Below are 23,214 nucleotides of genomic sequence, written 5' to 3'. Positions count from 1 at the left end.
ATATATTGTATAGTAATGTATTGAGGTACCTCATTTGTTTTAATTATCATTATTTGGTGCAAATAAATAGTATATAAACGTATTGGCTGCAGCTCCATGTGATTTTTAGATGTAGGTGTGCCCCTCTTAATCATTTACTGGAATATTAATTCCCAACTTCTCCACCTTCAGACATGCCTTAAAAACACATCTTTTCAGGCAGGCTTATCAAGCTACCTAAAATAACTTTTCCCCGACTAAACCTTTCCCACCAACTCCTCTGGCCTAAACTCAATCCTCTAGCAGTCCCAAACCCAAAGCAGATCAACCCGCACCGCTCCTGCCAGTTCAATAATGGCTCGAATCCTACTTATCACAATCAACTACCTTATGTGTCACCCCCAATTCCTCATAGATTGTAAGCTCTTGCGAGCAGGGCCCTGACTCCTAGTGTTTTGTCACGGCGGACAGGATATAAGATACACAGAAAAATAAACAAACAAGTTTATAGACGAGAAGCTGGGGATAAAGGTCACCTCCTAACATATCCCTACCAGCTCTCCCTATACTGCTATGCCCACGATCAGACCCTTAAGGTGAAAATACCGTGTCCTCGTGCCTGGGCTGAAAATACCCTAAAATCCCTAAGATGGTGATAGGGGAATAGAGGCAGCCTGCTCCCTCAGAACCTGGAGGGGCAGGTGACTCTCTAACAGCCTAGACAGCAAAACCACAAGAGAACAAAAACCAACTTATCTTTTGAGCAGGAACAGCCAATCCTTCCTTCCTTGCATACACAGAGCCAGACAGAAGCTATAACCCGCACGGAACACTGGGAGTGGGTGTGATTTAAACTGAAACCAACGACCCCACCCAGTGCACCTGAAGGGAGGTGGATCTAGATTGACTCCAAAACAAAACAAAAGGCTAGACACGTGCTGCCAATCTGGCAGACCTCCGCACATAGCCTGAGCAGGGCATGACATGTTTCAGTTTTATATTAGCCAGTTACTTTTGTTTTGTACATGAGCCCTATAAATTTGCAAAGCGCTGTGGAATAAGGTGGCGCTATATAAATACATTTTTTATTATTAATCTAGTTGTCAGAGAATTGATGATGGGAGCTGCTCAGCGTTCCCAACTCATCACCACAGGCTAGATGGAGCATGTGTGGACCATTGCTGGTGTGTTTAAATCTGCCTGCTGTAGTCCCCATTCCCACCCCAGACACGTCTAATTATATCATCACGTCTATTCTCACTAGACTTATGGTGCAAGCGGGGCTGAGCCTTGCTAGGGCACGGGGAACGTGTCTCCAGCTAGATACAGTGAGCTTGTGCAATATAGGCTTAAGCCGAGGGGGAAGAGGAGGACATTGTGGGCAAATGACAAGGGTAAGCATACATTGGATACACAGATACATGCAACATAGTGTGGAAAGTGGTTAAAGAGTAGTGTTGAGCGCAAATATTTTATTTTATCGCGAATATCGGTACTATGAGAATTCGTGCAGATCTAGAATATCGTGCTATATATTTGTATTCACGAATATTCTAGTTTTTTTTAAAATCAGTACACATGATCCCTCCCTGCTTCTTGCTTGTGGGCCAATGAGAAGGCTGCAATATCTTTGTCTGAGCTTAGCCACATCCCTAGCAACCAATAGGAAAGTTGCCTCCTCCCCCTTACTATATAGGAACCTCCCCAGCAGCCCTTGTACGTAGTATATTGCAGCTCTGAGAGAGAGAGCAGTGACATTGCTGAGCTCTGGGCTTTGCTGAGACTTCTGCTGTTCCTTATCTAATTGCATTAGATAGTTAGTTCATATATATAATACAGATAGTTAGTAGGAAATAGTCAGTGTAGGTTAGATAGTGATATAGTGTAGCTGATAGGTTCCAGTGCAGGGTGTTAGGTAGTGTGATAGGGATTACTGTGCTGTGATAGGGATTACTGTGCTGTCCAATGAGTAATATCTATTTAGACCTGATAAAATGTGAAGTTGCATGTATTGTGCCAAAAATATGCGCATCATTAGTGCCAATGCCTATCCCATGCATGCTTAAACTCCTCCACTGTATTTGCAGCTACCACTTCTGCAGGAAGGCTATTCCATGCATCCACTACTCTCTCAGTAAAGTAATACTTCCTGATATTACTGTTAAACCTTTGCCCCTCTAATGTAACACTATGTCCTCTTGTAGCAGTTTTTCTTCTTGTAAATCTTCTCTCCTCTTTTACCTTGTTGATTCTCTTTATGTATTTAGCAGTTTCTCTCATCTCCCCTCTGTCTCGTCTTTCTTCCAAGCTCTACATGTTAAGGTCCTTTCATCTTTCCTGGTAAGTTTTATCCTGCAATCCATGTACTAGTTTAGTAGCTCTTCTCTAAACTCTCTCCAAAGTATCAATATCCTTCTGAAGATATGGTCTCCAGTACTGAGCACATGTCCTCATCTCAGCTAAGGTGGTCGTAACTCCTGAGTGAGGAGCAAGGTGTTATGCTCCTGCAATTCAAAGCCCCTCTGTTCAGGATCTCCTCAGCTATTCACACCTTTATGTAGCAGTGTCCTCTATAGCTGCCTCCTTAAGAACATAGAGAATTTCTGTGGTTCCATACCTGGATGATTGGCCCTCTTCAGGCTGCTGGCCATTTTTTTCAACACCTGTGCTGGGGAAAGTATCTTGGTATCTGGGAAAGTATCTTGGTTTTAGGCATCATGTAAGGAGTTGCAGAGGTAGCTTCTTTAGCCTTATGACACGTATGCTTTCTATATAGAGAAAAGATCCTAAGCCTGTGGAAACCTTAACCCAGAGGGGTTGAATATTTGGTGTACCCTGTCATTTCAAGCTTGTCAATCGTACGGATGGTGGAAACATTTTACAGACGTTTTTGTTTTCCAGATGATTTGGATTCTGTTGACTCTGAACTAGGTTGAGAACTGCAACTAGAGGGGCATATAGTCATTGGGCTCTTGGAGTCCCTTGAGAAGTCTCTTTCCTCAAACCCCAAAGAGTTTAATACTGTAGAAGATCTTGTTTGACTCTTGAGTAAGAGTCAGTGTAAGAGCAGACATTATAAGCAGGGTGGCACTATAAAGTACTATAAAAAAGTTTAAAAATAATAATTTTAAAAAGATCAAAAAAATCACCCCCTTTCCCCAAAAGGTCAATAAAAAAAAATGGAGACTATAAAAAAATACATTTCATGGGTATCGCCATGTAGATACCCCATAATGGTATGAAAACTCCAAATCATACCTAAAAAAAATAGAGGTCACAATATGGCGATGAACAGGAAAAACAACATAATTGTACTGACCAGGAGAAAGAAACAGGTCAGTTTTACCGTATAGGGAACCCAGTAAAAACAAAACATAAAACTGTTGTGTAATTGGGCTATTTTTACAATTTCACCCCACATGGATTTTTTTTCCATCTCCCCACTACATCATTTACAATATTAAATGGTGGAATTAGAAAATGCAACTTGATCGGCAAAAAACAAGAGCTCATCCAGCTATGTAAATGTAATAGAAAAAAAAGTCCTGGAAAGACAGGGAGTAAAAATCGAAAATGCGAAAAACCCTCCAGAGCTGAAAGGGTTAACTGTAAGGTTTAAAATATAAGTCATGAACAGAATATATGTCTTCCTAATCAGGATTTATCAGATGTTTTAAAGAAGCCGTTATGTGACATCAATTAAGCTTTTATATCCAAATATACAACCTGAAATGAAAACAATGTATATGACCCAGTGATATATTGTTTCCTTATAATGTGACCATATGGCTTCTCTCTTGTGTGACTTCACTAATGACCCCTAATTATGGCTTTAGAAGCAAAAACATTTTTCTCATTCTGAATGCAGCTTCTCTCATGTGTGATTCCTCTTATGTGTTAGAAGACTTGATATCTGTGTGAAACATTTCCCACATTCTGAACATGAATATGGCTTCTCTCCTGTGTGACTTCTTTCATGTTTAAAAAGATCTGATTTCTGTGTGAAACATTTCCCACATTCTGAACATGAATATGGCTTTTCCCCAGTGTGAATTCTCTCATGTGTAACGAGATTGCATTTCTGTGTAAAACATTTCCCACATTCTGAACAGGAATATGGCTTCTCTCCTGTGTGACTTCTTTCATGTTTAAAAAGATCTGATTTCTGTGTGAAACATTTCCCACATTCTGAACATGAATACGGCTTTTCCCCAGTGTGAATTCTCTCATGGTAAACAAGATGTGTTTTCTGTGTAAAACATTTCCCACATTCTGCACATGAATACATTTTCTCTCCTTTCTGACGTCTTCGATGTGTAGAAAGTCCTGAGCTGTTTGTGGATTCTTTACCACGATGAAACCTTTTAATCCTTTTCTGACTTGTACTTGCGGTAACAATCTGTGATTGGTCCGGAGAAGGTTCCTCATAATTAGGAGGATTATATGACAGATCTGTACTGTGAAGTCCTGGATGTACATTAAGGGTAATGAGGTTTTCTCCTGAAGAGCGCTGCAGGATATCTTCATCTAGTGGTAACATGACATTTTCACATTTCTTACTGGGATTTTCTGTTAAGATAAAAATGAAAACGTTTTTTTTTCTTTGCAAACTACAGAGTAGACAAACTTATAACATTCCAATTAGGCTGGAAGTTGATCCAGCAGGAAGGAGAAGTGTTCATTCATTTGGAATCCATTCCTGACTTTGGCTAAAAACTGCACTTGTGATCCCAGCCTTACAAAGCTTCTATAACTTCCTGACAAAGTCCAGGATTCTGGTTTACACCAGGTCATGACTTTTATTATAGTAAATAATGACTTAACAGAACTAAAACATGTGAAAAGTCTGACCATGTCTGGAAACGATGGAGCATCGTAAGCCCCGCCCCTGCAGAACCTGCCTGTTGTTTCTATATGTGGAACCTTAAAATCCCCCCTTTTTGGACAGATTATAAGAGCAGCACAGATCAGTCACTGGTTATCTACCAGCAAGTTCACACAGAGCAGATCAGCTGCAGACATTTCTGTGACTGTCCCGCTGCCCTGAATGTGGCTTGTAATAATCCATGCACCTGCTGCAGAAACAACCCAATATATGGAAATGTCTACAATAAATGTGCCCTGTGTGAACACGCTCTAATGCAGCTGGAACATTCTGGGACATGCAGTTACTGCTAGAAGTCACACGTTCAGTCTGAAGGGGATGAGCAGATAATCGCTGAAGTGATGGACAACATGGTCACATTTAGCAATTTAAAGCCGATGCCCGACAAGAATTTTACTACAAATTGTTTCACATTTTATTGAGACATAAACAACTTTCACACTGGCGTTTCGACTTTCCGTTTGTGAGATCCGTCATGGGCTCTCAGCAGCGGTCAAAAACGGATCAGTTTTGCCCTAATGCATTCTGAAAAGGATCCGCTATAAGAGACCGGTGCTCCTCCATTACATGTCACTGCACACACGTGTATACACTGCACATGACGGCTCTTACCCTGTGATATAAGAGGCTGGTGCTCCTCCATTACATGTCACTGCACACACGTGTATACACTGCACATGACGGCTCTTACCCTGTGATATAAGAGGCTGGTGCTCCTCCATTACATGTCACTGCACACACGTGTATACACTGCACATGACGGCTCTTACCCTGTGATATAAGAGGCTGGTGCTCCTCCATTACATGTCACTGCACACACGTGTATACACTGCACATGACGGCTCTTACCCTGTGATATAAGAGGCTGGTGCTCCTCCATTACATGTCACTGCACACACGTGTATACACTGCACATGACGGCTCTTACCCTGTGATATAAGAGGCTGGTGCTCCTCCATTACATGTCACTGCACACACGTGTATACACTGCACATGACGGCTCTTACTTTGTGATATAAGAGGCTGGTGCTCCTCCATTACATGTCACTGCACACACGTGTATACACTGCACATGACGGGTCTTACCCTGTGATATAAGAGGCTGGTGTTCCTCCATTACATGTCACTGCACACACGTGTATACACTGCACATGACGGCTCTTACCCTGTGATATAAGAGGCTGGTGTCCTCCATTACATGTCACTGCACACACACGTGTATACACTGCACATGACGGGTCTTACCTTGTGATATAAGAGGCTGGTGCTCCTCCATTACATGTCACTGCACACACGTGTATACACTGCACATGACGGCTCTTACCTTGTGATATAAGAGGCTGGTGCTCCTCCATTACATGTCACTGCACACACGTGTATACACTGCACATGACGGGTCTTACCCTGTGATATAAGAGGCTGGTGCTCCTCCATTACATGTCACTGCACACACGTGTATACACTGCACATGGCGGCTCTTACCCTGTGATATAAGAGGCTGGTGCTCCTCCATTACATGTCACTGCACACACGTGTACACACTGCACATGACGGCTCTTACCTTGTGATATAAGAGGCTGGTGCTCCTCCATTACATGTCACTGCACACACGTGTATACACTGCACATGACAGCTCTTACCCTGTGATATAAGAGGCTGGTGCTCCTCCATCATGGCCTCCTTGTACAGATCCTTGTGTCCTTCTATATACTCCCACTCCTCCATGGAGAAATAGACAGTGACATCCTGACACCTTATAGGAACCTGACAACACAATGACACCGTCATCACCCAGACCCCTCCAGTGCTGTTACTGGAGAATTTCCCAGCATTCCCAGCAGTGTCACCTCTCCAGTCAGCAGCTCCATCATCTTGTGGGTGAGTTCTAGGATCTTCTGCTCATGTATCAGGGGGTGAGGGGGAGGCTCTGTGATGGGGGGAGGTGTCCTGCTCCGCCCTCCTGACTCCTGGAGATGGATGATGGGAGTCACACAGTCCCCCGATGTCTTCTTCACTATTGTGTACTCCTGTGGATGGAGAGAGACACTTAGGAAATAAACCCTTCAGGAGCCATGTGCTCTCCTCCGGCCCTCTCCTCCTGGTACAACGTGCCTACTTACCTTCTCATGGCTTCTACAACATGACTATTGGTCACTGGTCACATGACACATCACTCACCATGTTGGGGGCTGATCTTCAGGTTCTCCATCACTTGGAAGGTCTGGAGGCCGTTCTCCAGGACCCTGGACTCTTCCTATCACTTCCTATGATGGATTCTCCTTCCCGATGTCTGACTTGTTACAGAATACAATAAAGAGGAGAGAAATCTAGAAAAGTTTACCTCTCCGCTCAGCAGGGAGATGATCTCCAAGGTGAGGTCTAATATTCTTCTGCTGATCTCCTTCCTGTCCATCCTTGGTGGAGAAGAGGAGAGAACTGGAGGAGCTGGAGGCTTCTAGTACTGCAGGCGCCTTTATAAGAAGAGGAGAGGAAATCATCCAGGGGACAAGACCAGATGTCACCTCCAGAACCGCACTTCCTGAGCCTGGAGGGGCCCCGCTTCTCAGAGCCCCCACCACATGGATTCCAGGGGCCCCAACATGGAGATCTCTGGTGGCTCCACAGGAGATAAATGTCTGATAGATGCAGGTCCCACCTCTGGGCTGTGCTCAGCTGTGTCCAGAACTTCTCGAGAAGAGACTGGAGAGAGCTGAGCTCAGGCTGGGCCCCGCTCCATTCATTCTCCTCCTGGAGGCAGGGGCCCCTCACCAGGACAGTCAGGGGCCAGCGAATGATGACAACCCCCACTATCCCCACTACTCCTCCCCCCATCATACTAAGCTGAGGAGCGGAGAAGGATTCCTTGTGTGTAATGGAGGAGACTCTCCAGAGGTGACATGTCTGAGCTCTCCACCACACTGTCTCCTCACAGCTCATCTTACCTGCAGGCTGGAGGAATGGCTGATACCAGAGAGAACAAGAGCCCTGACTACCGACCAGGACCTGCCCAGTATCTGCTGCACTGCCAGAGCTGAAGGACCTGGGGTGACGTCATCGTCATGTGATCAGTGGCGGGGCGGGGCGGGGCGGGGTTCAGCAGTGGAGAGAAGAAGATGTGGCGAAGGACCTGGAGTGACGTCACCGTCATGTGATCAGTACAGGGGGCGGAGCTCAGGAGAGGCGAAGAGGTGGTGAAGGACCTGGGGTGATGTCACCGTCATGTGATCAGTGCAAGGGGCGGGGCTGAGCAGTGGAGAGCTATAGAGTGGGGGAGGGACGTGGGTTGGGGTGATGTCACTGTCATGTGATCAGTGCAGGGGGCGGAGCTTTCTATGGAGAAGGATCTGTAGGATTGAGGATTTTTTTTCTCTACACATCTAAGGAAATGCTCGGAGTTGTAGTTCTCTGATATGCTTTCATAGCAGTGTGGATTTGGGGGAATTGTATTTCTCTAGTTTGATTTCTTATGATAGCCTGGACAGGCTGGGAGTTGTAGTTCTTTTCTCTGATATACTATAATGACAGCCTGGACATGCTGGGAGTTGTAGTTCTCTCCTCTGTTTCCTGCACATGATTACGGGGGTGGCCATCTTTCCCGATGCTGAGAGCAGCGGTTAGAGAGATGGTTTATAGCAGCTACATGGACTATGGGTACAGAAGACAGGAGAGGATTGTGGGCATGCTTTGTGAGCTGAGCAGAGGCCATTGTGCAGGGAGGGGGAGGAGGTAAGCTGTGACACCGATTGTAAATGGTGGATCTTGTGTTATCTATACTAAGGTGTTAAAAATGATAGAATTAGTCTGGCGTTGTATCTCCTCCTGTGAGCGCTGCAGGTCCCTTGTGAAGTGGGTTCAGTTCACACCAGACATAAAAAGCAAGAAGAACGGACGGCGCTGCTCCTCCAGGATCCACAAGCAGATTAGATCCTAGACGGCTCCTCCTCCGCTCCTTCTCCGTGCTGCCAAACACTGCTTCTCGTGTGGATTGCGGTACGGCTTCTACACGTTCCGCGTCCTCAGCTTCCCTCCAGGCTCTTCTCTTCCCCTCCAGATCCCTCTGTTCCCCTCCAGACTCCTCTCTTCCCCTCCAGACCCCTCTATACCATTCAGACCCCTCCAGACTCCTCTCCGCTCCTGCAGACTCCTCTGTTCCCCTCCAGACTCCTCTCTGCTCCTCTGTTCCCTTCAGACTCCTCTTTGCTCCTTCAGACTCCTCTTTTGCTCCTTCAGACTCCTCTGTTCCCCTCCAGACTCCTCTCCACTCCTGCAGACTCCTCTCTTCCCCTCCAGACCCCTCTATACCATTCAGACCCCTCCAGACTCCTCTTTGCTCCTTCAGACTCCTCTTTGCTCCTTCAGACTCCTCTTTTGCTCCTTCAGACTCCTCTGTTCCCCTCCAGAATCCTCTCCACTCTTGCAGACTCCTCTCTGCTCCTCTGTTCCCTACAGACTCCTCTTTGCTCCTTCAGACTCCTCTTTGCTCCTTCAGACTCCTCTTTGCTCCTTCAGACTCCTCTTTGCTCCTTCAGACTCCTCTTTGCTCCTTCAGACTCCGCTTTGCTCCTTCAGACTCCGCTTTGCTCCTCCAGGCTCCTCTGTTGCCCTCCAGGCTCCTCTGTTGCCCTCCAGGCTCCTCTGTTGCCCTCCAGGCTCCTCTGTTCCCTCTATGGTCTCATGCACACGACCGTTGTTGTGTTCCGTTCCGCAAAATGGGGTTCCGTGATCCGTTTCCGTTTTTGTTTCCGTGTGTCTTCCTTGATTTTTGGAGGACCACCAGACATAAAGGAAAGTAAAAAAAAGTCTAACAGGTTTGCCATGCAAATGATAGGGAAAAAACGGACGCGCGGATGACAATCTTGTGTGCGTTCGCGTTTTTTAGCGGTCCCATTGACTTGAATGGGTCCGCGAACCGTTTTCCGCAAAAATAATAGGACAGGTTATATTTTTTTGACGGACTGGAACCACGGATCACGGACGCGGATGGCAAACCCGCACTGAGTCCTGACCCTTTCATTTCAATAGATCTGTCTACATGAGCCTTGTTTTTCACGCATCAGTTCTGCGTTGTGTGAAAATCGCAGCATGTTCTATATTCTGGGATTTTCACGCAGCCCTGGACCCATAGACGAGAAAAACACATTGCATCCGCAGTTTTGTCTGCGATTACGTTCCAATGTTCACTTTTTTCTGCGGAGGTGCAATTCGATTTGCACGCTCATGAGAAAAAGCTAGATGTGGTACCCAGACCCGAACCCGGACTTCTTCACTGACGTTTGGGTTCGGTGTTCTGTAGATTTTATTAATTTCCCTTATAACATGGTTATAATGGAAAGTAATAGCATTCTTAATACAGAATTCTTACTAGAATGTGGATTGAGGGGTTAAAAAATTAAAATATTAACCCACCTCATCCACTTAATCGCGCAGCCGGCAGCGTCTTCTTTCTTCTTCTTTTAGGACCTGCAAAAAGACCTTTGATGACGTAATCACGCTCACCATGTGGTGACGTCAGCACAGGTCCTGCTGAATGAGGATAGAAGGATCCACGAGGTGAGCGCGATGACGTCATCAAAGGTGCTTTTGCACAGGGGCAGGCAGCAGCATAGTGCTATCAGCATTCATATTGATATTTATTAGGGGCACAGGGGCAGGCAGCAGCATAGTGCTATCAGCATTCCTATTGATATTTATTGGGCGCACAGAGGCAGGCCGCAGCATAGTGCTATCAGCATTCATATTGATATTTATTGGGGGCACAGGGGCAGGCCGCAGCATAGTGCTATCAGCATTCATATTGATATTTATTGGGGGCACAGGGGCAGGCAGCAGCATAGTGCTATCAGCATTCCTATTGATATTTATTGGGGGCACAGGGGCAGGCAGCAGCATAGTGCTATCAGCATTCCTATTGATATTTATTGGAGGCACAGGGGCAGGCAGCAGCATAGTGCTATCAGCATTCATATTGATATTTATTGGGCGCACAGGGGCAGGCAGCAGCATAGTGCTATCAGCATTCATAATAATATTTATTGGGGGCACAGGGGCAGGCTGCAGCATAGTGCTATCAGCATTCATATTGATATTTATTGGGCGCACAGGGGCAGGCAGCAGCATAGTGCTATCAGCATTCATATTGATATTTATTGGGGGCACAGGGGCAGGCAGCAGCATAGTGCTATCAGCATTCATATTGATATTTATTGGGGGCACAGGGGCAGGCAGCAGCATAGTGCTATCAGCATTCATATTGATATTTATTGGGGGCACAGGGGCAGGCAGCAGCATAGTGCTATCAGCATTCATATTGATATTTATTGGGGGTACAGGGGCAGGCAGCAGCATAGTGCTATCAGCATTCATATTGATATTTATTGGGGGCACAGGGGCAGGCAGCAGCATAGTGCTATCAGCATTCATATTGATATTTATTGGGGGCACAGGGGCAGGCAGCAGCATAGTGCTATCAGCATTCATATTGATATTATTGGGGCACAGGGGCAGGCAGCAGCATAGTGCTATCAGCATTCATATTGATATTTATTGGGGGCACAGGGGCAGGCAGCAGCATAGTGCTATCAGCATTCATATTGATATTATTGGATTGGGGCACAGGGGCAGGCAGCAGCATAGTGCTATCAGCATTCATATTGATATTTATTGGGGCACAGGGGCAGGCAGCAGCATAGTGCTATCAGCATTCATATTGATATTTATTGGGGGCACAGGGGCAGGCAGCAGCATAGTGCTATCAGCATTCATATTGATATTTATTGGGCGCACAGGGGCAGGCAGCAGCATAGTGCTATCAGCATTCATATTGATATTTATTGGGCGCACAGGGGCAGGCAGCAGCATAGTGCTATCAGCATTCATATTGATATTTATTGGGGGCACAGGGGCAGGCAGCAGCATAGTGCTATCAGCATTCATATTGATATTTATTGGGCGCACAGGGGCAGGCAGCAGCATAGTGCTATCAGCATTCATATTGATATTTATTGGGCGCACAGGGGCAGGCAGCAGCATAGTGCTATCAGCATTCATATTGATATTTATTGGGGGCACAGGGGCAGGCAGCAGCATAGTGCTATCAGCATTCATATTGATATTTATTGGGCGCACAGGGGCAGGCAGCAGCATAGTGCTATCAGCATTCATATTGATATTTATTGGGCGCACAGGGGCAGGCAGCAGCATAGTGCTATCAGCATTCATATTGATATTTATTGGGGGCACAGGGGCAGGCAGCAGCATAGTGCTATCAGCATTCATATTGATATTTATTGGGCGCACAGGGGCAGGCAGCAGCATAGTGCTATCAGCATTCATATTGATATTTATTGGGGCACAGGGGCAGGCAGCAGCATAGTGCTATCAGCATTCATATTGATATTTATTGGGGCACAGGGGCAGGCAGCAGCATAGTGCTATCAGCATTCATATTGATATTTATTGGGGGCACAGGGGCAGGCAGCAGCATAGTGCTATCAGCATTCATATTGATATTTATTGGGGGCACAGGGGCAGGCAGCAGCATAGTGCTATCAGCATTCATATTGATATTTATTGGGGCACAGGGGCAGGCAGCAGCATAGTGCTATCAGCATTCATATTGATATTTATTGGGGGCACAGGGGCAGGCAGCAGCATAGTGCTATCAGCATTCATATTGATATTTATTGGGGGCACAGGGGCAGGCAGCAGCATAGTGCTATCAGCATTCATATTGATATTTATTGGGGGCACAGGGCAGGCAGCAGCATAGTGCTATCAGCATTCATATTGATATTTATTGGGGGCACAGGGGCAGGCAGCAGCATAGTGCTATCAGCATTCATATTGATATTTATTGGGGCACAGGGGCAGGCAGCAGCATAGTGCTATCAGCATTCATATTGATATTTATTGGGGGCACAGGGGCAGGCAGCAGCATAGTGCTATCAGCATTCATATTGATATTTATTGGGGGCACAGGGGCAGGCAGCAGCATAGTGCTATCAGCATTCATATTGATATTTATTGGGGCACAGGGGCAGGCAGCAGCATAGTGCTATCAGCATTCATATTGATATTTATTGGGGGCACAGGGGCAGGCAGCAGCATAGTGCTATCAGCATTCATATTGATATTTATTGGGGGCACAGGGGCAGGCAGCAGCATAGTGCTATCAGCATTCATATTGATATTTATTGGGCGCACAGGGGCAGGCAGCAGCATAGTGCTATCAGCATTCATATTGATATTTATTGGGGGCACAGGGGCAGGCAGCAGCATAGTGCTATCAGCATTCATATTGATATTTATTGGGGGCACAGGGGCAGGCAGCAGCATAGTGCTATCAGCATTCATATTGATATTTATTGGGGCACAGGGGCAGGCAGCAGCATAGTGCTATCAGCATTCATATTGATATTTATTGGGGGCACAGGGGCAGGCAGCAGCATAGTGCTATCAGCATTCATATTGATATTTATTGGGGCACAGGGGCAGGCCGCAGCATAGTGCTATCAGCATTCATATTGATATTTATTGGGGGCACAGGGGCAGGCAGCAGCATAGTGCTATCAGCATTCATATTGATATTTATTGGGGGCACAGGGGCAGGCAGCAGCATAGTGCTATCAGCATTCATATTGATATTTATGGGGGCACAGGGGCAGGCAGCAGCATAGTGCTATCAGCATTCATATTGATATTTATTGGGGGCACAGGGGCAGGCAGCAGCATAGTGCTATCAGCATTCATATTGATATTTATTGGGGGCACAGGGGCAGGCAGCAGCATAGTGCTATCAGCATTCATATTGATATTTATTGGGGCACAGGGGCAGGCAGCAGCATAGTGCTATCAGCATTCATATGATATTTATTGGGGGCACAGGGGCAGGCAGCAGCATAGTGCTATCAGCATTCATATTGATATTTATTGGGGGCACAGGGGCAGGCCGCAGCATAGTGCTATCAGCATTCATATTGATATTATTGGGGCACAGGGGCAGGCAGCAGCATAGTGCTATCAGCATCATATTGATATTTATTGGGGGCACAGGGGCAGGCAGCAGCATAGTGCTATCAGCTTCATATTGATATTTATTGGGGCACAGGGGCAGGCAGCAGCATAGTGCTATCAGCATTCATATTGATATTTATTGGGGGCACAGGGGCAGGCAGCAGCATAGTGCTATCAGCATTCATATTGATATTTATTGGGGGCACAGGGGCAGGCAGCAGCATAGTGCTATCAGCATTCATATTAATATTATTGGGGGCACAGGGGCAGGCAGCAGCATAGTGCTATCAGCATTCATATTGCTATTTATTGGGGGGCATGGGCCAGGGGCAGCAGCAGCATAGTGCTATCAGCATTCATATTGATATTTATTGGGGGCACAGGGGCAGGCAGCAGCATAGTGCTATCAGCATTCATATTGATATTTATTGGGGGCACAGGGGCAGGCAGCAGCATAGTGCTATCAGCATTCATATTGATATTTATTGGGGGCACAGGGGCAGGCAGCAGCATAGTGCTATCAGCATTCATATTGATATTTATTGGGGCACAGGGGCAGGCAGCAGCATAGTGCTATCAGCATTCATATTGATATTTATTGGGGGCACAGGGGCAGGCAGCAGCATAGTGCTATCAGCATTCATATTGATATTTATTGGGGCACAGGGGCAGGCAGCAGCATAGTGCTATCAGCATTCATATTGATATTTATTGGGGGCACAGGGGCAGGCAGCAGCATAGTGCTATCAGCATTCATATTGATATTTATTGGGAGCACAGGGGCAGGCAGCAGCATAGTGCTATCAGCATTCATATTGATATTTATTGGGGGCACAGGGGCAGGCAGCAGCATAGTGCTATAGTGCTATCAGCATTCATATTGATATTTATTGGGGGCACAGGGGCAGGCAGCAGCATAGTGCTATCAGCATTCATATTGATATTTATTGGGGCACAGGGGCAGGCAGCAGCATAGTGCTATCAGCATTCATATTGATATTTATTGGGGGCACAGGGGCAGGCAGCAGCATAGTGCTATCAGCATTCATATTGATATTTATTGGGGGCACAGGGGCAGGCAGCAGCATAGTGCTATCAGCATTCATATTGATATTTATTGGGGGCACAGGGGCAGGCAGCAGCATAGTGCTATCAGCATTCATATTGATATTTATTGGGGGCACAGGGGCAGGCAGCAGCATAGTGCTATCAGCATTCATATTGATATTTATTGGGGCACAGGGGCAGGCAGCAGCATAGTGCTATCAGCATTCATATTGATATTTATTGGGGGCACAGGGGCAGGCAGCAGCATAGTGCTATCAGCATTCATATTGATATTTATTGGGGGCACAGGGGCAGGCAGCAGCATAGTGCTATCAGCATTCATATTGATATTTATTGGGGGCACAGGGGCAGGCAGCAGCATAGTGCTATCAGCATTCATATTGATATTTATTGGGGCACAGGGGCAGGCAGCAGCATAGTGCTATCAGCATTCATATTGATATTTATTGGGGGCACAGGGGCAGGCAGCAGCATAGTGCTATCAGCATTCATATTGATATTTATTGGGGGCACAGGGGCAGGCAGCAGCATAGTGCTATCAGCATTCATATTGATATTTATTGGGGGCACAGGGGCAGGCAGCAGCATAGTGCTATCAGCATTCATATTGATATTTATTGGGGGCACAGGGGCAGGCAGCAGCATAGTGCTATCAGCATTCATATTGATATTTATTGGGGCACAGGGGCAGGCAGCAGCATAGTGCTATCAGCATTCATATTGATATTTATTGGGGGCACAGGGGCAGGCAGCAGCATAGTGCTATCAGCATTCATATTGATATTTATTGGGGCACAGGGGCAGGCAGCAGCATAGTGCTATCAGCATTCATATTGATATTTATTGGGGGCACAGGGGCAGGCAGCAGCATAGTGCTATCAGCATTCATATTGATATTTATTGGGGCACAGGGGCAGGCAGCAGCATAGTGCTATCAGCATTCATATTGATATTTATTGGGGGCACAGGGGCAGGCAGCAGCATAGTGCTATCAGCATTCATATTGATATTTATTGGGGGCACAGGGGCAGGCAGCAGCATAGTGCTATCAGCATTCATATTGATATTTATTGGGGGCACAGGGGCAGGCAGCAGCATAGTGCTATCAGCATTCATATTGATATTTATTGGGGCACAGGGGCAGGCAGCAGCATAGTGCTATCAGCATTCATATTGATATTTATTGGGGGCACAGGGGCAGGCAGCAGCATAGTGCTATCAGCATTCATATTGATATTTATTGGGGCACAGGGGCAGGCAGCAGCATAGTGCTATCAGCATTCATATTGATATTTATTGGGGGCACAGGGGCAGGCAGCAGCATAGTGCTATCAGCATTCATATTGATATTTATTGGGGCACAGGGGCAGGCAGCAGCATAGTGCTATCAGCATTCATATTGATATTTATTGGGGGCACAGGGGCAGGCAGCAGCATAGTGCTATCAGCATTCATATTGATATTTATTGGGGCACAGGGGCAGGCAGCAGCATAGTGCTATCAGCATTCATATTGATATTTATTGGGGGCACAGGGGCAGGCAGCAGCATAGTGCTATCAGCATTCATATTGATATTTATTGGGGGCACAGGGGCAGGCAGCAGCATAGTGCTATCAGCATTCATATTGATATTTATTGGGGGCACAGGGGCAGGCAGCAGCATAGTGCTATCAGCATTCATATTGATATTTATTGGGGGCACAGGGGCAGGCAGCAGCATAGTGCTATCAGCATTCATATTGATATTTATTGGGGCACAGGGGCAGGCAGCAGCATAGTGCTATCAGCATTCATATTGATATTTATTGGGGGCACAGGGGCAGGCAGCAGCATAGTGCTATCAGCATTCATATTGATATTTATTGGGGCACAGGGGCAGGCAGCAGCATAGTGCTATCAGCATTCATATTGATATTTATTGGGGGCACAGGGGCAGGCAGCAGCATAGTGCTATCAGCATTCATATTGATATTTATTGGGGGCACAGGGGCAGGCAGCAGCATAGTGCTATCAGCATTCATATTGATATTTATTGGGGCACAGGGGCAGGCAGCAGCATAGTGCTATCAGCATTCATATTGATATTTATTGGGGCACAGGGGCAGGCAGCAGCATAGTGCTATCAGCATTCATATTGATATTTATTGGGGGCACAGGGGCAGGCAGCAGCATAGTGCTATCAGCATTCATATTGATATTTATTGGGGCACAGGGGCAGGCAGCAGCATAGTGCTATCAGCATTCATATTGATATTTATTGGGGGCACAGGGGCAGGCAGCAGCATAGTGCTATCAGCATTCATATTGATATTTATTGGGGCACAGGGGCAGGCAGCAGCATAGTGCTATCAGCATTCATATTGATATTTATTGGGGCACAGGGGCAGGCAGCAGCATAGTGCTATCAGCATTCATATTGATATTTATTGGGGCACAGGGGCAGGCAGCAGCATAGTGCTATCAGCATTCATATTGATATTTATTGGGGGCACAGGGGCAGGCAGCAGCATAGTGCTATCAGCATTCATATTGATATTTATTGGGGCACAGGGGCAGGCAGCAGCATAGTGCTATCAGCATTCATATTGATATTTATTGGGGGCACAGGGGCAGGCAGCAGCATAGTGCTATCAGCATTCATATTGATATTTATTGGGAGCACAGGGGCAGGCAGCAGCATAGTGCTATCAGCATTCATATTGATATTTATTGGGGGCACAGGGGCAGGCAGCAGCATAGTGCTATCAGCATTCATATTGATATTTATTGGGGCACAGGGGCAGGCAGCAGCATAGTGCTATCAGCATTCATATTGATATTTATTGGGAGCACAGGGGCAGGCAGCAGCATAGTGCTATCAGCATTCATATTGATATTTATTGGGGCACAGGGGCAGGCAGCAGCATAGTGCTATCAGCATTCATATTGATATTTATTGGGGCACAGGGGCAGGCAGCAGCATAGTGCTATCAGCATTCATATTAATATTATTGGGGGCACAGGGGCAGGCAGCAGCATAGTGCTATCAGCATTCATATTGATATTTATTGGGGGCACAGGGGCAGGCAGCAGCATAGTGCTATCAGCATTCATATTGATATTTATTGGGGGCACAGGGGCAGGCAGCAGCATAGTGCTATCAGCATTCATATTGATATTTATTGGGGGCACAGGGGCAGGCAGCAGCATAGTGCTATCAGCATTCATATTGATATTTATTGGGGGCACAGGGGCAGGCAGCAGCATAGTGCTATCAGCATTCATATTGATATTTATTGGGGCACAGGGGCAGGCAGCAGCATAGTGCTATCAGCATTCATATTGATATTTATTGGGGGCACAGGGGCAGGCAGCAGCATAGTGCTATCAGCATTCATATTGATATTTATTGGGGGCACAGGGGCAGGCAGCAGCATAGTGCTATCAGCATTCATATTGATATTTATTGGGGGCACAGGGGCAGGCAGCAGCATAGTGCTATCAGCATTCATATTGATATTTATTGGGGCACAGGGGCAGGCAGCAGCATAGTGCTATCAGCATTCATATTGATATTTATTGGGGGCACAGGGGCAGGCAGCAGCATAGTGCTATCAGCATTCATATTGATATTTATTGGGGGCACAGGGGCAGGCAGCAGCATAGTGCTATCAGCATTCATATTGATATTTATTGGGGGCACAGGGGCAGGCAGCAGCATAGTGCTATCAGCATTCATATTGATATTTATTGGGGCACAGGGGCAGGCAGCAGCATAGTGCTATCAGCATTCATATTGATATTTATTGGGGGCACAGGGGCAGGCAGCAGCATAGTGCTATCAGCATTCATATTGATATTTATTGGGGGCACAGGGGCAGGCAGCAGCATAGTGCTATCAGCATTCATATTGATATTTATTGGGGCACAGGGGCAGGCAGCAGCATAGTGCTATCAGCATTCATATTGATATTTATTGGGGCACAGGGGCAGGCAGCAGCATAGTGCTATCAGCATTCATATTGATATTTATTGGGGGCACAGGGGCAGGCAGCAGCATAGTGCTATCAGCATTCATATTGATATTTATTGGGGCACAGGGGCAGGCAGCAGCATAGTGCTATCAGCATTCATATTGATATTTATTGGGGCACAGGGGCAGGCAGCAGCATAGTGCTATCAGCATTCATATTGATATTTATTGGGGCACAGGGGCAGGCAGCAGCATAGTGCTATCAGCATTCATATTGATATTTATTGGGGCACAGGGGCAGGCAGCAGCATAGTGCTATCAGCATTCATATTGATATTTATTGGGGGCACAGGGGCAGGCAGCAGCATAGTGCTATCAGCATTCATATTGATATTTATTGGGGGCACAGGGGCAGGCAGCAGCATAGTGCTATCAGCATTCATATTGATATTTATTGGGGCACAGGGGCAGGCAGCAGCATAGTGCTATCAGCATTCATATTGATATTTATTGGGGGCACAGGGGCAGGCAGCAGCATAGTGCTATCAGCATTCATATTGATATTTATTGGGGCACAGGGGCAGGCAGCAGCATAGTGCTATCAGCATTCATATTGATATTTATTGGGGCACAGGGGCAGGCAGCAGCATAGTGCTATCAGCATTCATATTGATATTTATTGGGGCACAGGGGCAGGCAGCAGCATAGTGCTATCAGCATTCATATTGATATTTATTGGGGCACAGGGGCAGGCAGCAGCATAGTGCTATCAGCATTCATATTGATATTTATTGGGGCACAGGGGCAGGCAGCAGCATAGTGCTATCAGCATTCATATTGATATTTATTGGGGCACAGGGGCAGGCAGCAGCATAGTGCTATCAGCATTCATATTGATATTTATTGGGGCACAGGGGCAGGCAGCAGCATAGTGCTATCAGCATTCATATTGATATTTATTGGGGCACAGGGGCAGGCAGCAGCATAGTGCTATCAGCATTCATATTGATATTTATTGGGGGCACAGGGGCAGGCAGCAGCATAGTGCTATCAGCATTCATATTGATATTTATTGGGGGCACAGGGGCAGGCAGCAGCATAGTGCTATCAGCATTCATATTGATATTTATTGGGGCACAGGGGCAGGCAGCAGCATAGTGCTATCAGCATTCATATTGATATTTATTGGGGGCACAGGGGCAGGCAGCAGCATAGTGCTATCAGCATTCATATTGATATTTATTGGGGGCACAGGGGCAGGCAGCAGCATAGTGCTATCAGCATTCATATTGATATTTATTGGGGGCACAGGGGCAGGCAGCAGCATAGTGCTATCAGCATTCATATTGATATTTATTGGGGGCACAGGGGCAGGCAGCAGCATAGTGCTATCAGCATTCATATTGATATTTATTGGGGCACAGGGGCAGGCAGCAGCATAGTGCTATCAGCATTCATATTGATATTTATTGGGGGCACAGGGGCAGGCAGCAGCATAGTGCTATCAGCATTCATATTGATATTTATTGGGGGCACAGGGGCAGGCAGCAGCATAGTGCTATCAGCATTCATATTGATATTTATTGGGGGCACAGGGGCAGGCAGCAGCATAGTGCTATCAGCATTCATATTGATATTTATTGGGGGCACAGGGGCAGGCAGCAGCATAGTGCTATCAGCATTCATATTGATATTTATTGGGGCACAGGGGCAGGCAGCAGCATAGTGCTATCAGCATTCATATTGATATTTATTGGGGGCACAGGGGCAGGCAGCAGCATAGTGCTATCAGCATTCATATTGATATTTATTGGGGCACAGGGGCAGGCAGCAGCATAGTGCTATCAGCATTCATATTGATATTTATTGGGGGCACAGGGGCAGGCAGCAGCATAGTGCTATCAGCATTCATATTGATATTTATTGGGGCACAGGGGCAGGCAGCAGCATAGTGCTATCAGCATTCATATTGATATTTATTGGGGGCACAGGGGCAGGCAGCAGCATAGTGCTATCAGCATTCATATTGATATTTATTGGGGGCACAGGGGCAGGCCGCAGCATAGTGCTATCAGCATTCATATTGATATTTATTGGGGCACAGGGGCAGGCAGCAGCATAGTGCTATCAGCATTCATATTGATATTTATTGGGGTACAGGGGCAGGCAGCAGCATAGTGCTATCAGCATTCATATTGATATTTATTGGGGGCACAGGGGCAGGCAGCAGCATAGTGCTATCAGCATTCATATTGATATTTATTGGGGGCACAGGGGCAGGCCGCAGCATAGTGCTATCAGCATTCATATTGATATTTATTGGGGCACAGGGGCAGGCAGCAGCATAGTGCTATCAGCATTCATATTGATATTTATTGGGGGCACAGGGGCAGGCAGCAGCATAGTGCTATCAGCATTCATATTGATATTTATTGGGGGCACAGGGGCAGGCAGCAGCATAGTGCTATCAGCATTCATATTGATATTTATTGGGGGCACAGGGGCAGGCAGCAGCATAGTGCTATCAGCATTCATATTGATATTTATTGGGGGCACAGGGGCAGGCAGCAGCATAGTGCTATCAGCATTCATATTGATATTTATTGGGGGCACAGGGGCAGGCAGCAGCATAGTGCTATCAGCATTCATATTGATATTTATTGGGGGTACAGGGGCAGGCCGCAGCATAGTGCTATCAGCATTCATATTGATATTTATTGGGGGCACAGGGGCAGGCCGCAGCATAGTGCTATCAGCATTCATATTGATATTTATTGGGGGCACAGGGGCAGGCAGCAGCATAGTGCTATCAGCATTCATATTGATATTTATTGGGGGCACAGGGGCAGGCAGCAACATAGTGCTATCAGCATTCATATTGATATTTATTGGGGGTACAGGGGCAGGCCGCAGCATAGTGCTATCAGCATTCATATTGATATTTATTGGGGGCACAGGGGCAGGCAGCAGCATAGTGCTATCAGCATTCATATTGATATTTATTGGGTGCACAGGGGCAGGCTGCAGCATAGTGCTATCAGCATTCATATTGATATTTATTGGGGGCACAGGGGCAGGCAGCAGCATAGTGCTATCAGCATTCATATTGATATTTATTGGGGGCACAGGGGCAGGCAGCAACATAGTGCTATCAGCATTCATATTGATATTTATTGGGGGCACAGGGGCAGGCAGCAACATAGTGCTATCAGCATTCATATTGATATTATTGGGGTCACAGGGGCAGGCCGCAGCATAGTGCTATCAGCATTCATATTGATATTTATTGGGGGCACAGGGGCAGGCAGCAGCATAGTGCTATCAGCATTCATATTGATATTTATTGGGTGCACAGGGGCAGGCTGCAGCATAGTGCTATCAGCATTCATATTGATATTTATTGGGGGCACAGGGGCAGGCAGCAGCATAGTGCTATAAGCATTCATATTTATATTTATTGGGCGCACAGGGGCAGGCTGCAGCATAGTGCTATCAGCATTCATATTGATATTTATTGGGGGCACAGGGGCAGGCAGCAGCATAGTGCTATCAGCATTCATATTGATATTTATTGGGGGCACAGGGGCAGGCAGCAGCATAGTGCTATCAGCATTCATATTGATATTTATTGGGGGCACAGGGACAGGCAGCAGCATAGTGCTATCAGCATTCATATTGATATTTATTGGGGGCACAGGGCCAGGCAACAGCAGCTGGACACCTGGCTCGAACTGGCGCTTTATGTCTTGGAGTTGCTGGCCTGCCCTGCCGCTAGCATTTTGTCTGAGCGGGTATTTAGTGCTGCTGTGGGCATTATAACAGAAAAGCGTATCCACCTGTCAATTGAAAATGCTGACAGGTTGACTCAAGGCCTGGATTGCCCCTGACTTCTCGACTCCACCAGAGGAAAGCCGATGAACAAAGGCACTTTAAATGTGTTGTTTAATGTACTCAATACACTGTGTTCCCACCCCTTCCACCACAAAAAAGGGTATATGGTTAAATCTTCCTTTTCTCATCCTCCTCCTCCTCTTCCATTATATCAACATGCTAATTTGTCGCATATAATTGTCACAACCATGGTCATGGTCGTGACTCAGGGAACCGCGTGCAGTTGCCTGCGGTCTGCTTTTGTTATTCAACCACTGTGAGTGCTATTACTATGTTGCCTTGCGTGTGGTTGCCGCTGGCAACATATGGTTGTTGGCAGTGTAGCAGCTGGTTGCTGGGCTGCTCACTGTTTATGCATGCGGTTGCCTATGGCAACGTGTGTTTATATGTGTGCACTTTCCCTGTCTGGTGTGCACGGGGTTTATT

At 46.5% G+C, this 23,214-nt stretch overlaps 1 protein-coding gene across 1 annotated transcript in view; it reads right to left on the bottom strand.

The window, feature by feature from the left end:
* Positions 1-3,497: 3,497 nt before the first annotated feature.
* Positions 3,498-23,214, bottom strand: part of LOC122930550 (zinc finger protein 585A-like) — a 140,955-nt gene continuing 121,238 nt past the window's right edge. Inside the window, exon 8 of the mRNA XM_044284033.1 lies at positions 3,498-4,305. Coding sequence (XP_044139968.1) covers positions 3,854-4,305 — 452 coding nt within the window. The 3' untranslated portion in view covers positions 3,498-3,853. The remainder of the gene's footprint in view (positions 4,306-23,214) is intronic.

The sequence above is a fragment of the Bufo gargarizans genome, chromosome 1 (genome assembly GCF_014858855.1).
Source record: "Bufo gargarizans isolate SCDJY-AF-19 chromosome 1, ASM1485885v1, whole genome shotgun sequence".
NCBI lineage: Eukaryota > Metazoa > Chordata > Amphibia > Anura > Bufonidae > Bufo > Bufo gargarizans.
This window is presented reverse-complemented; position numbering and strand designations above follow the sequence as displayed.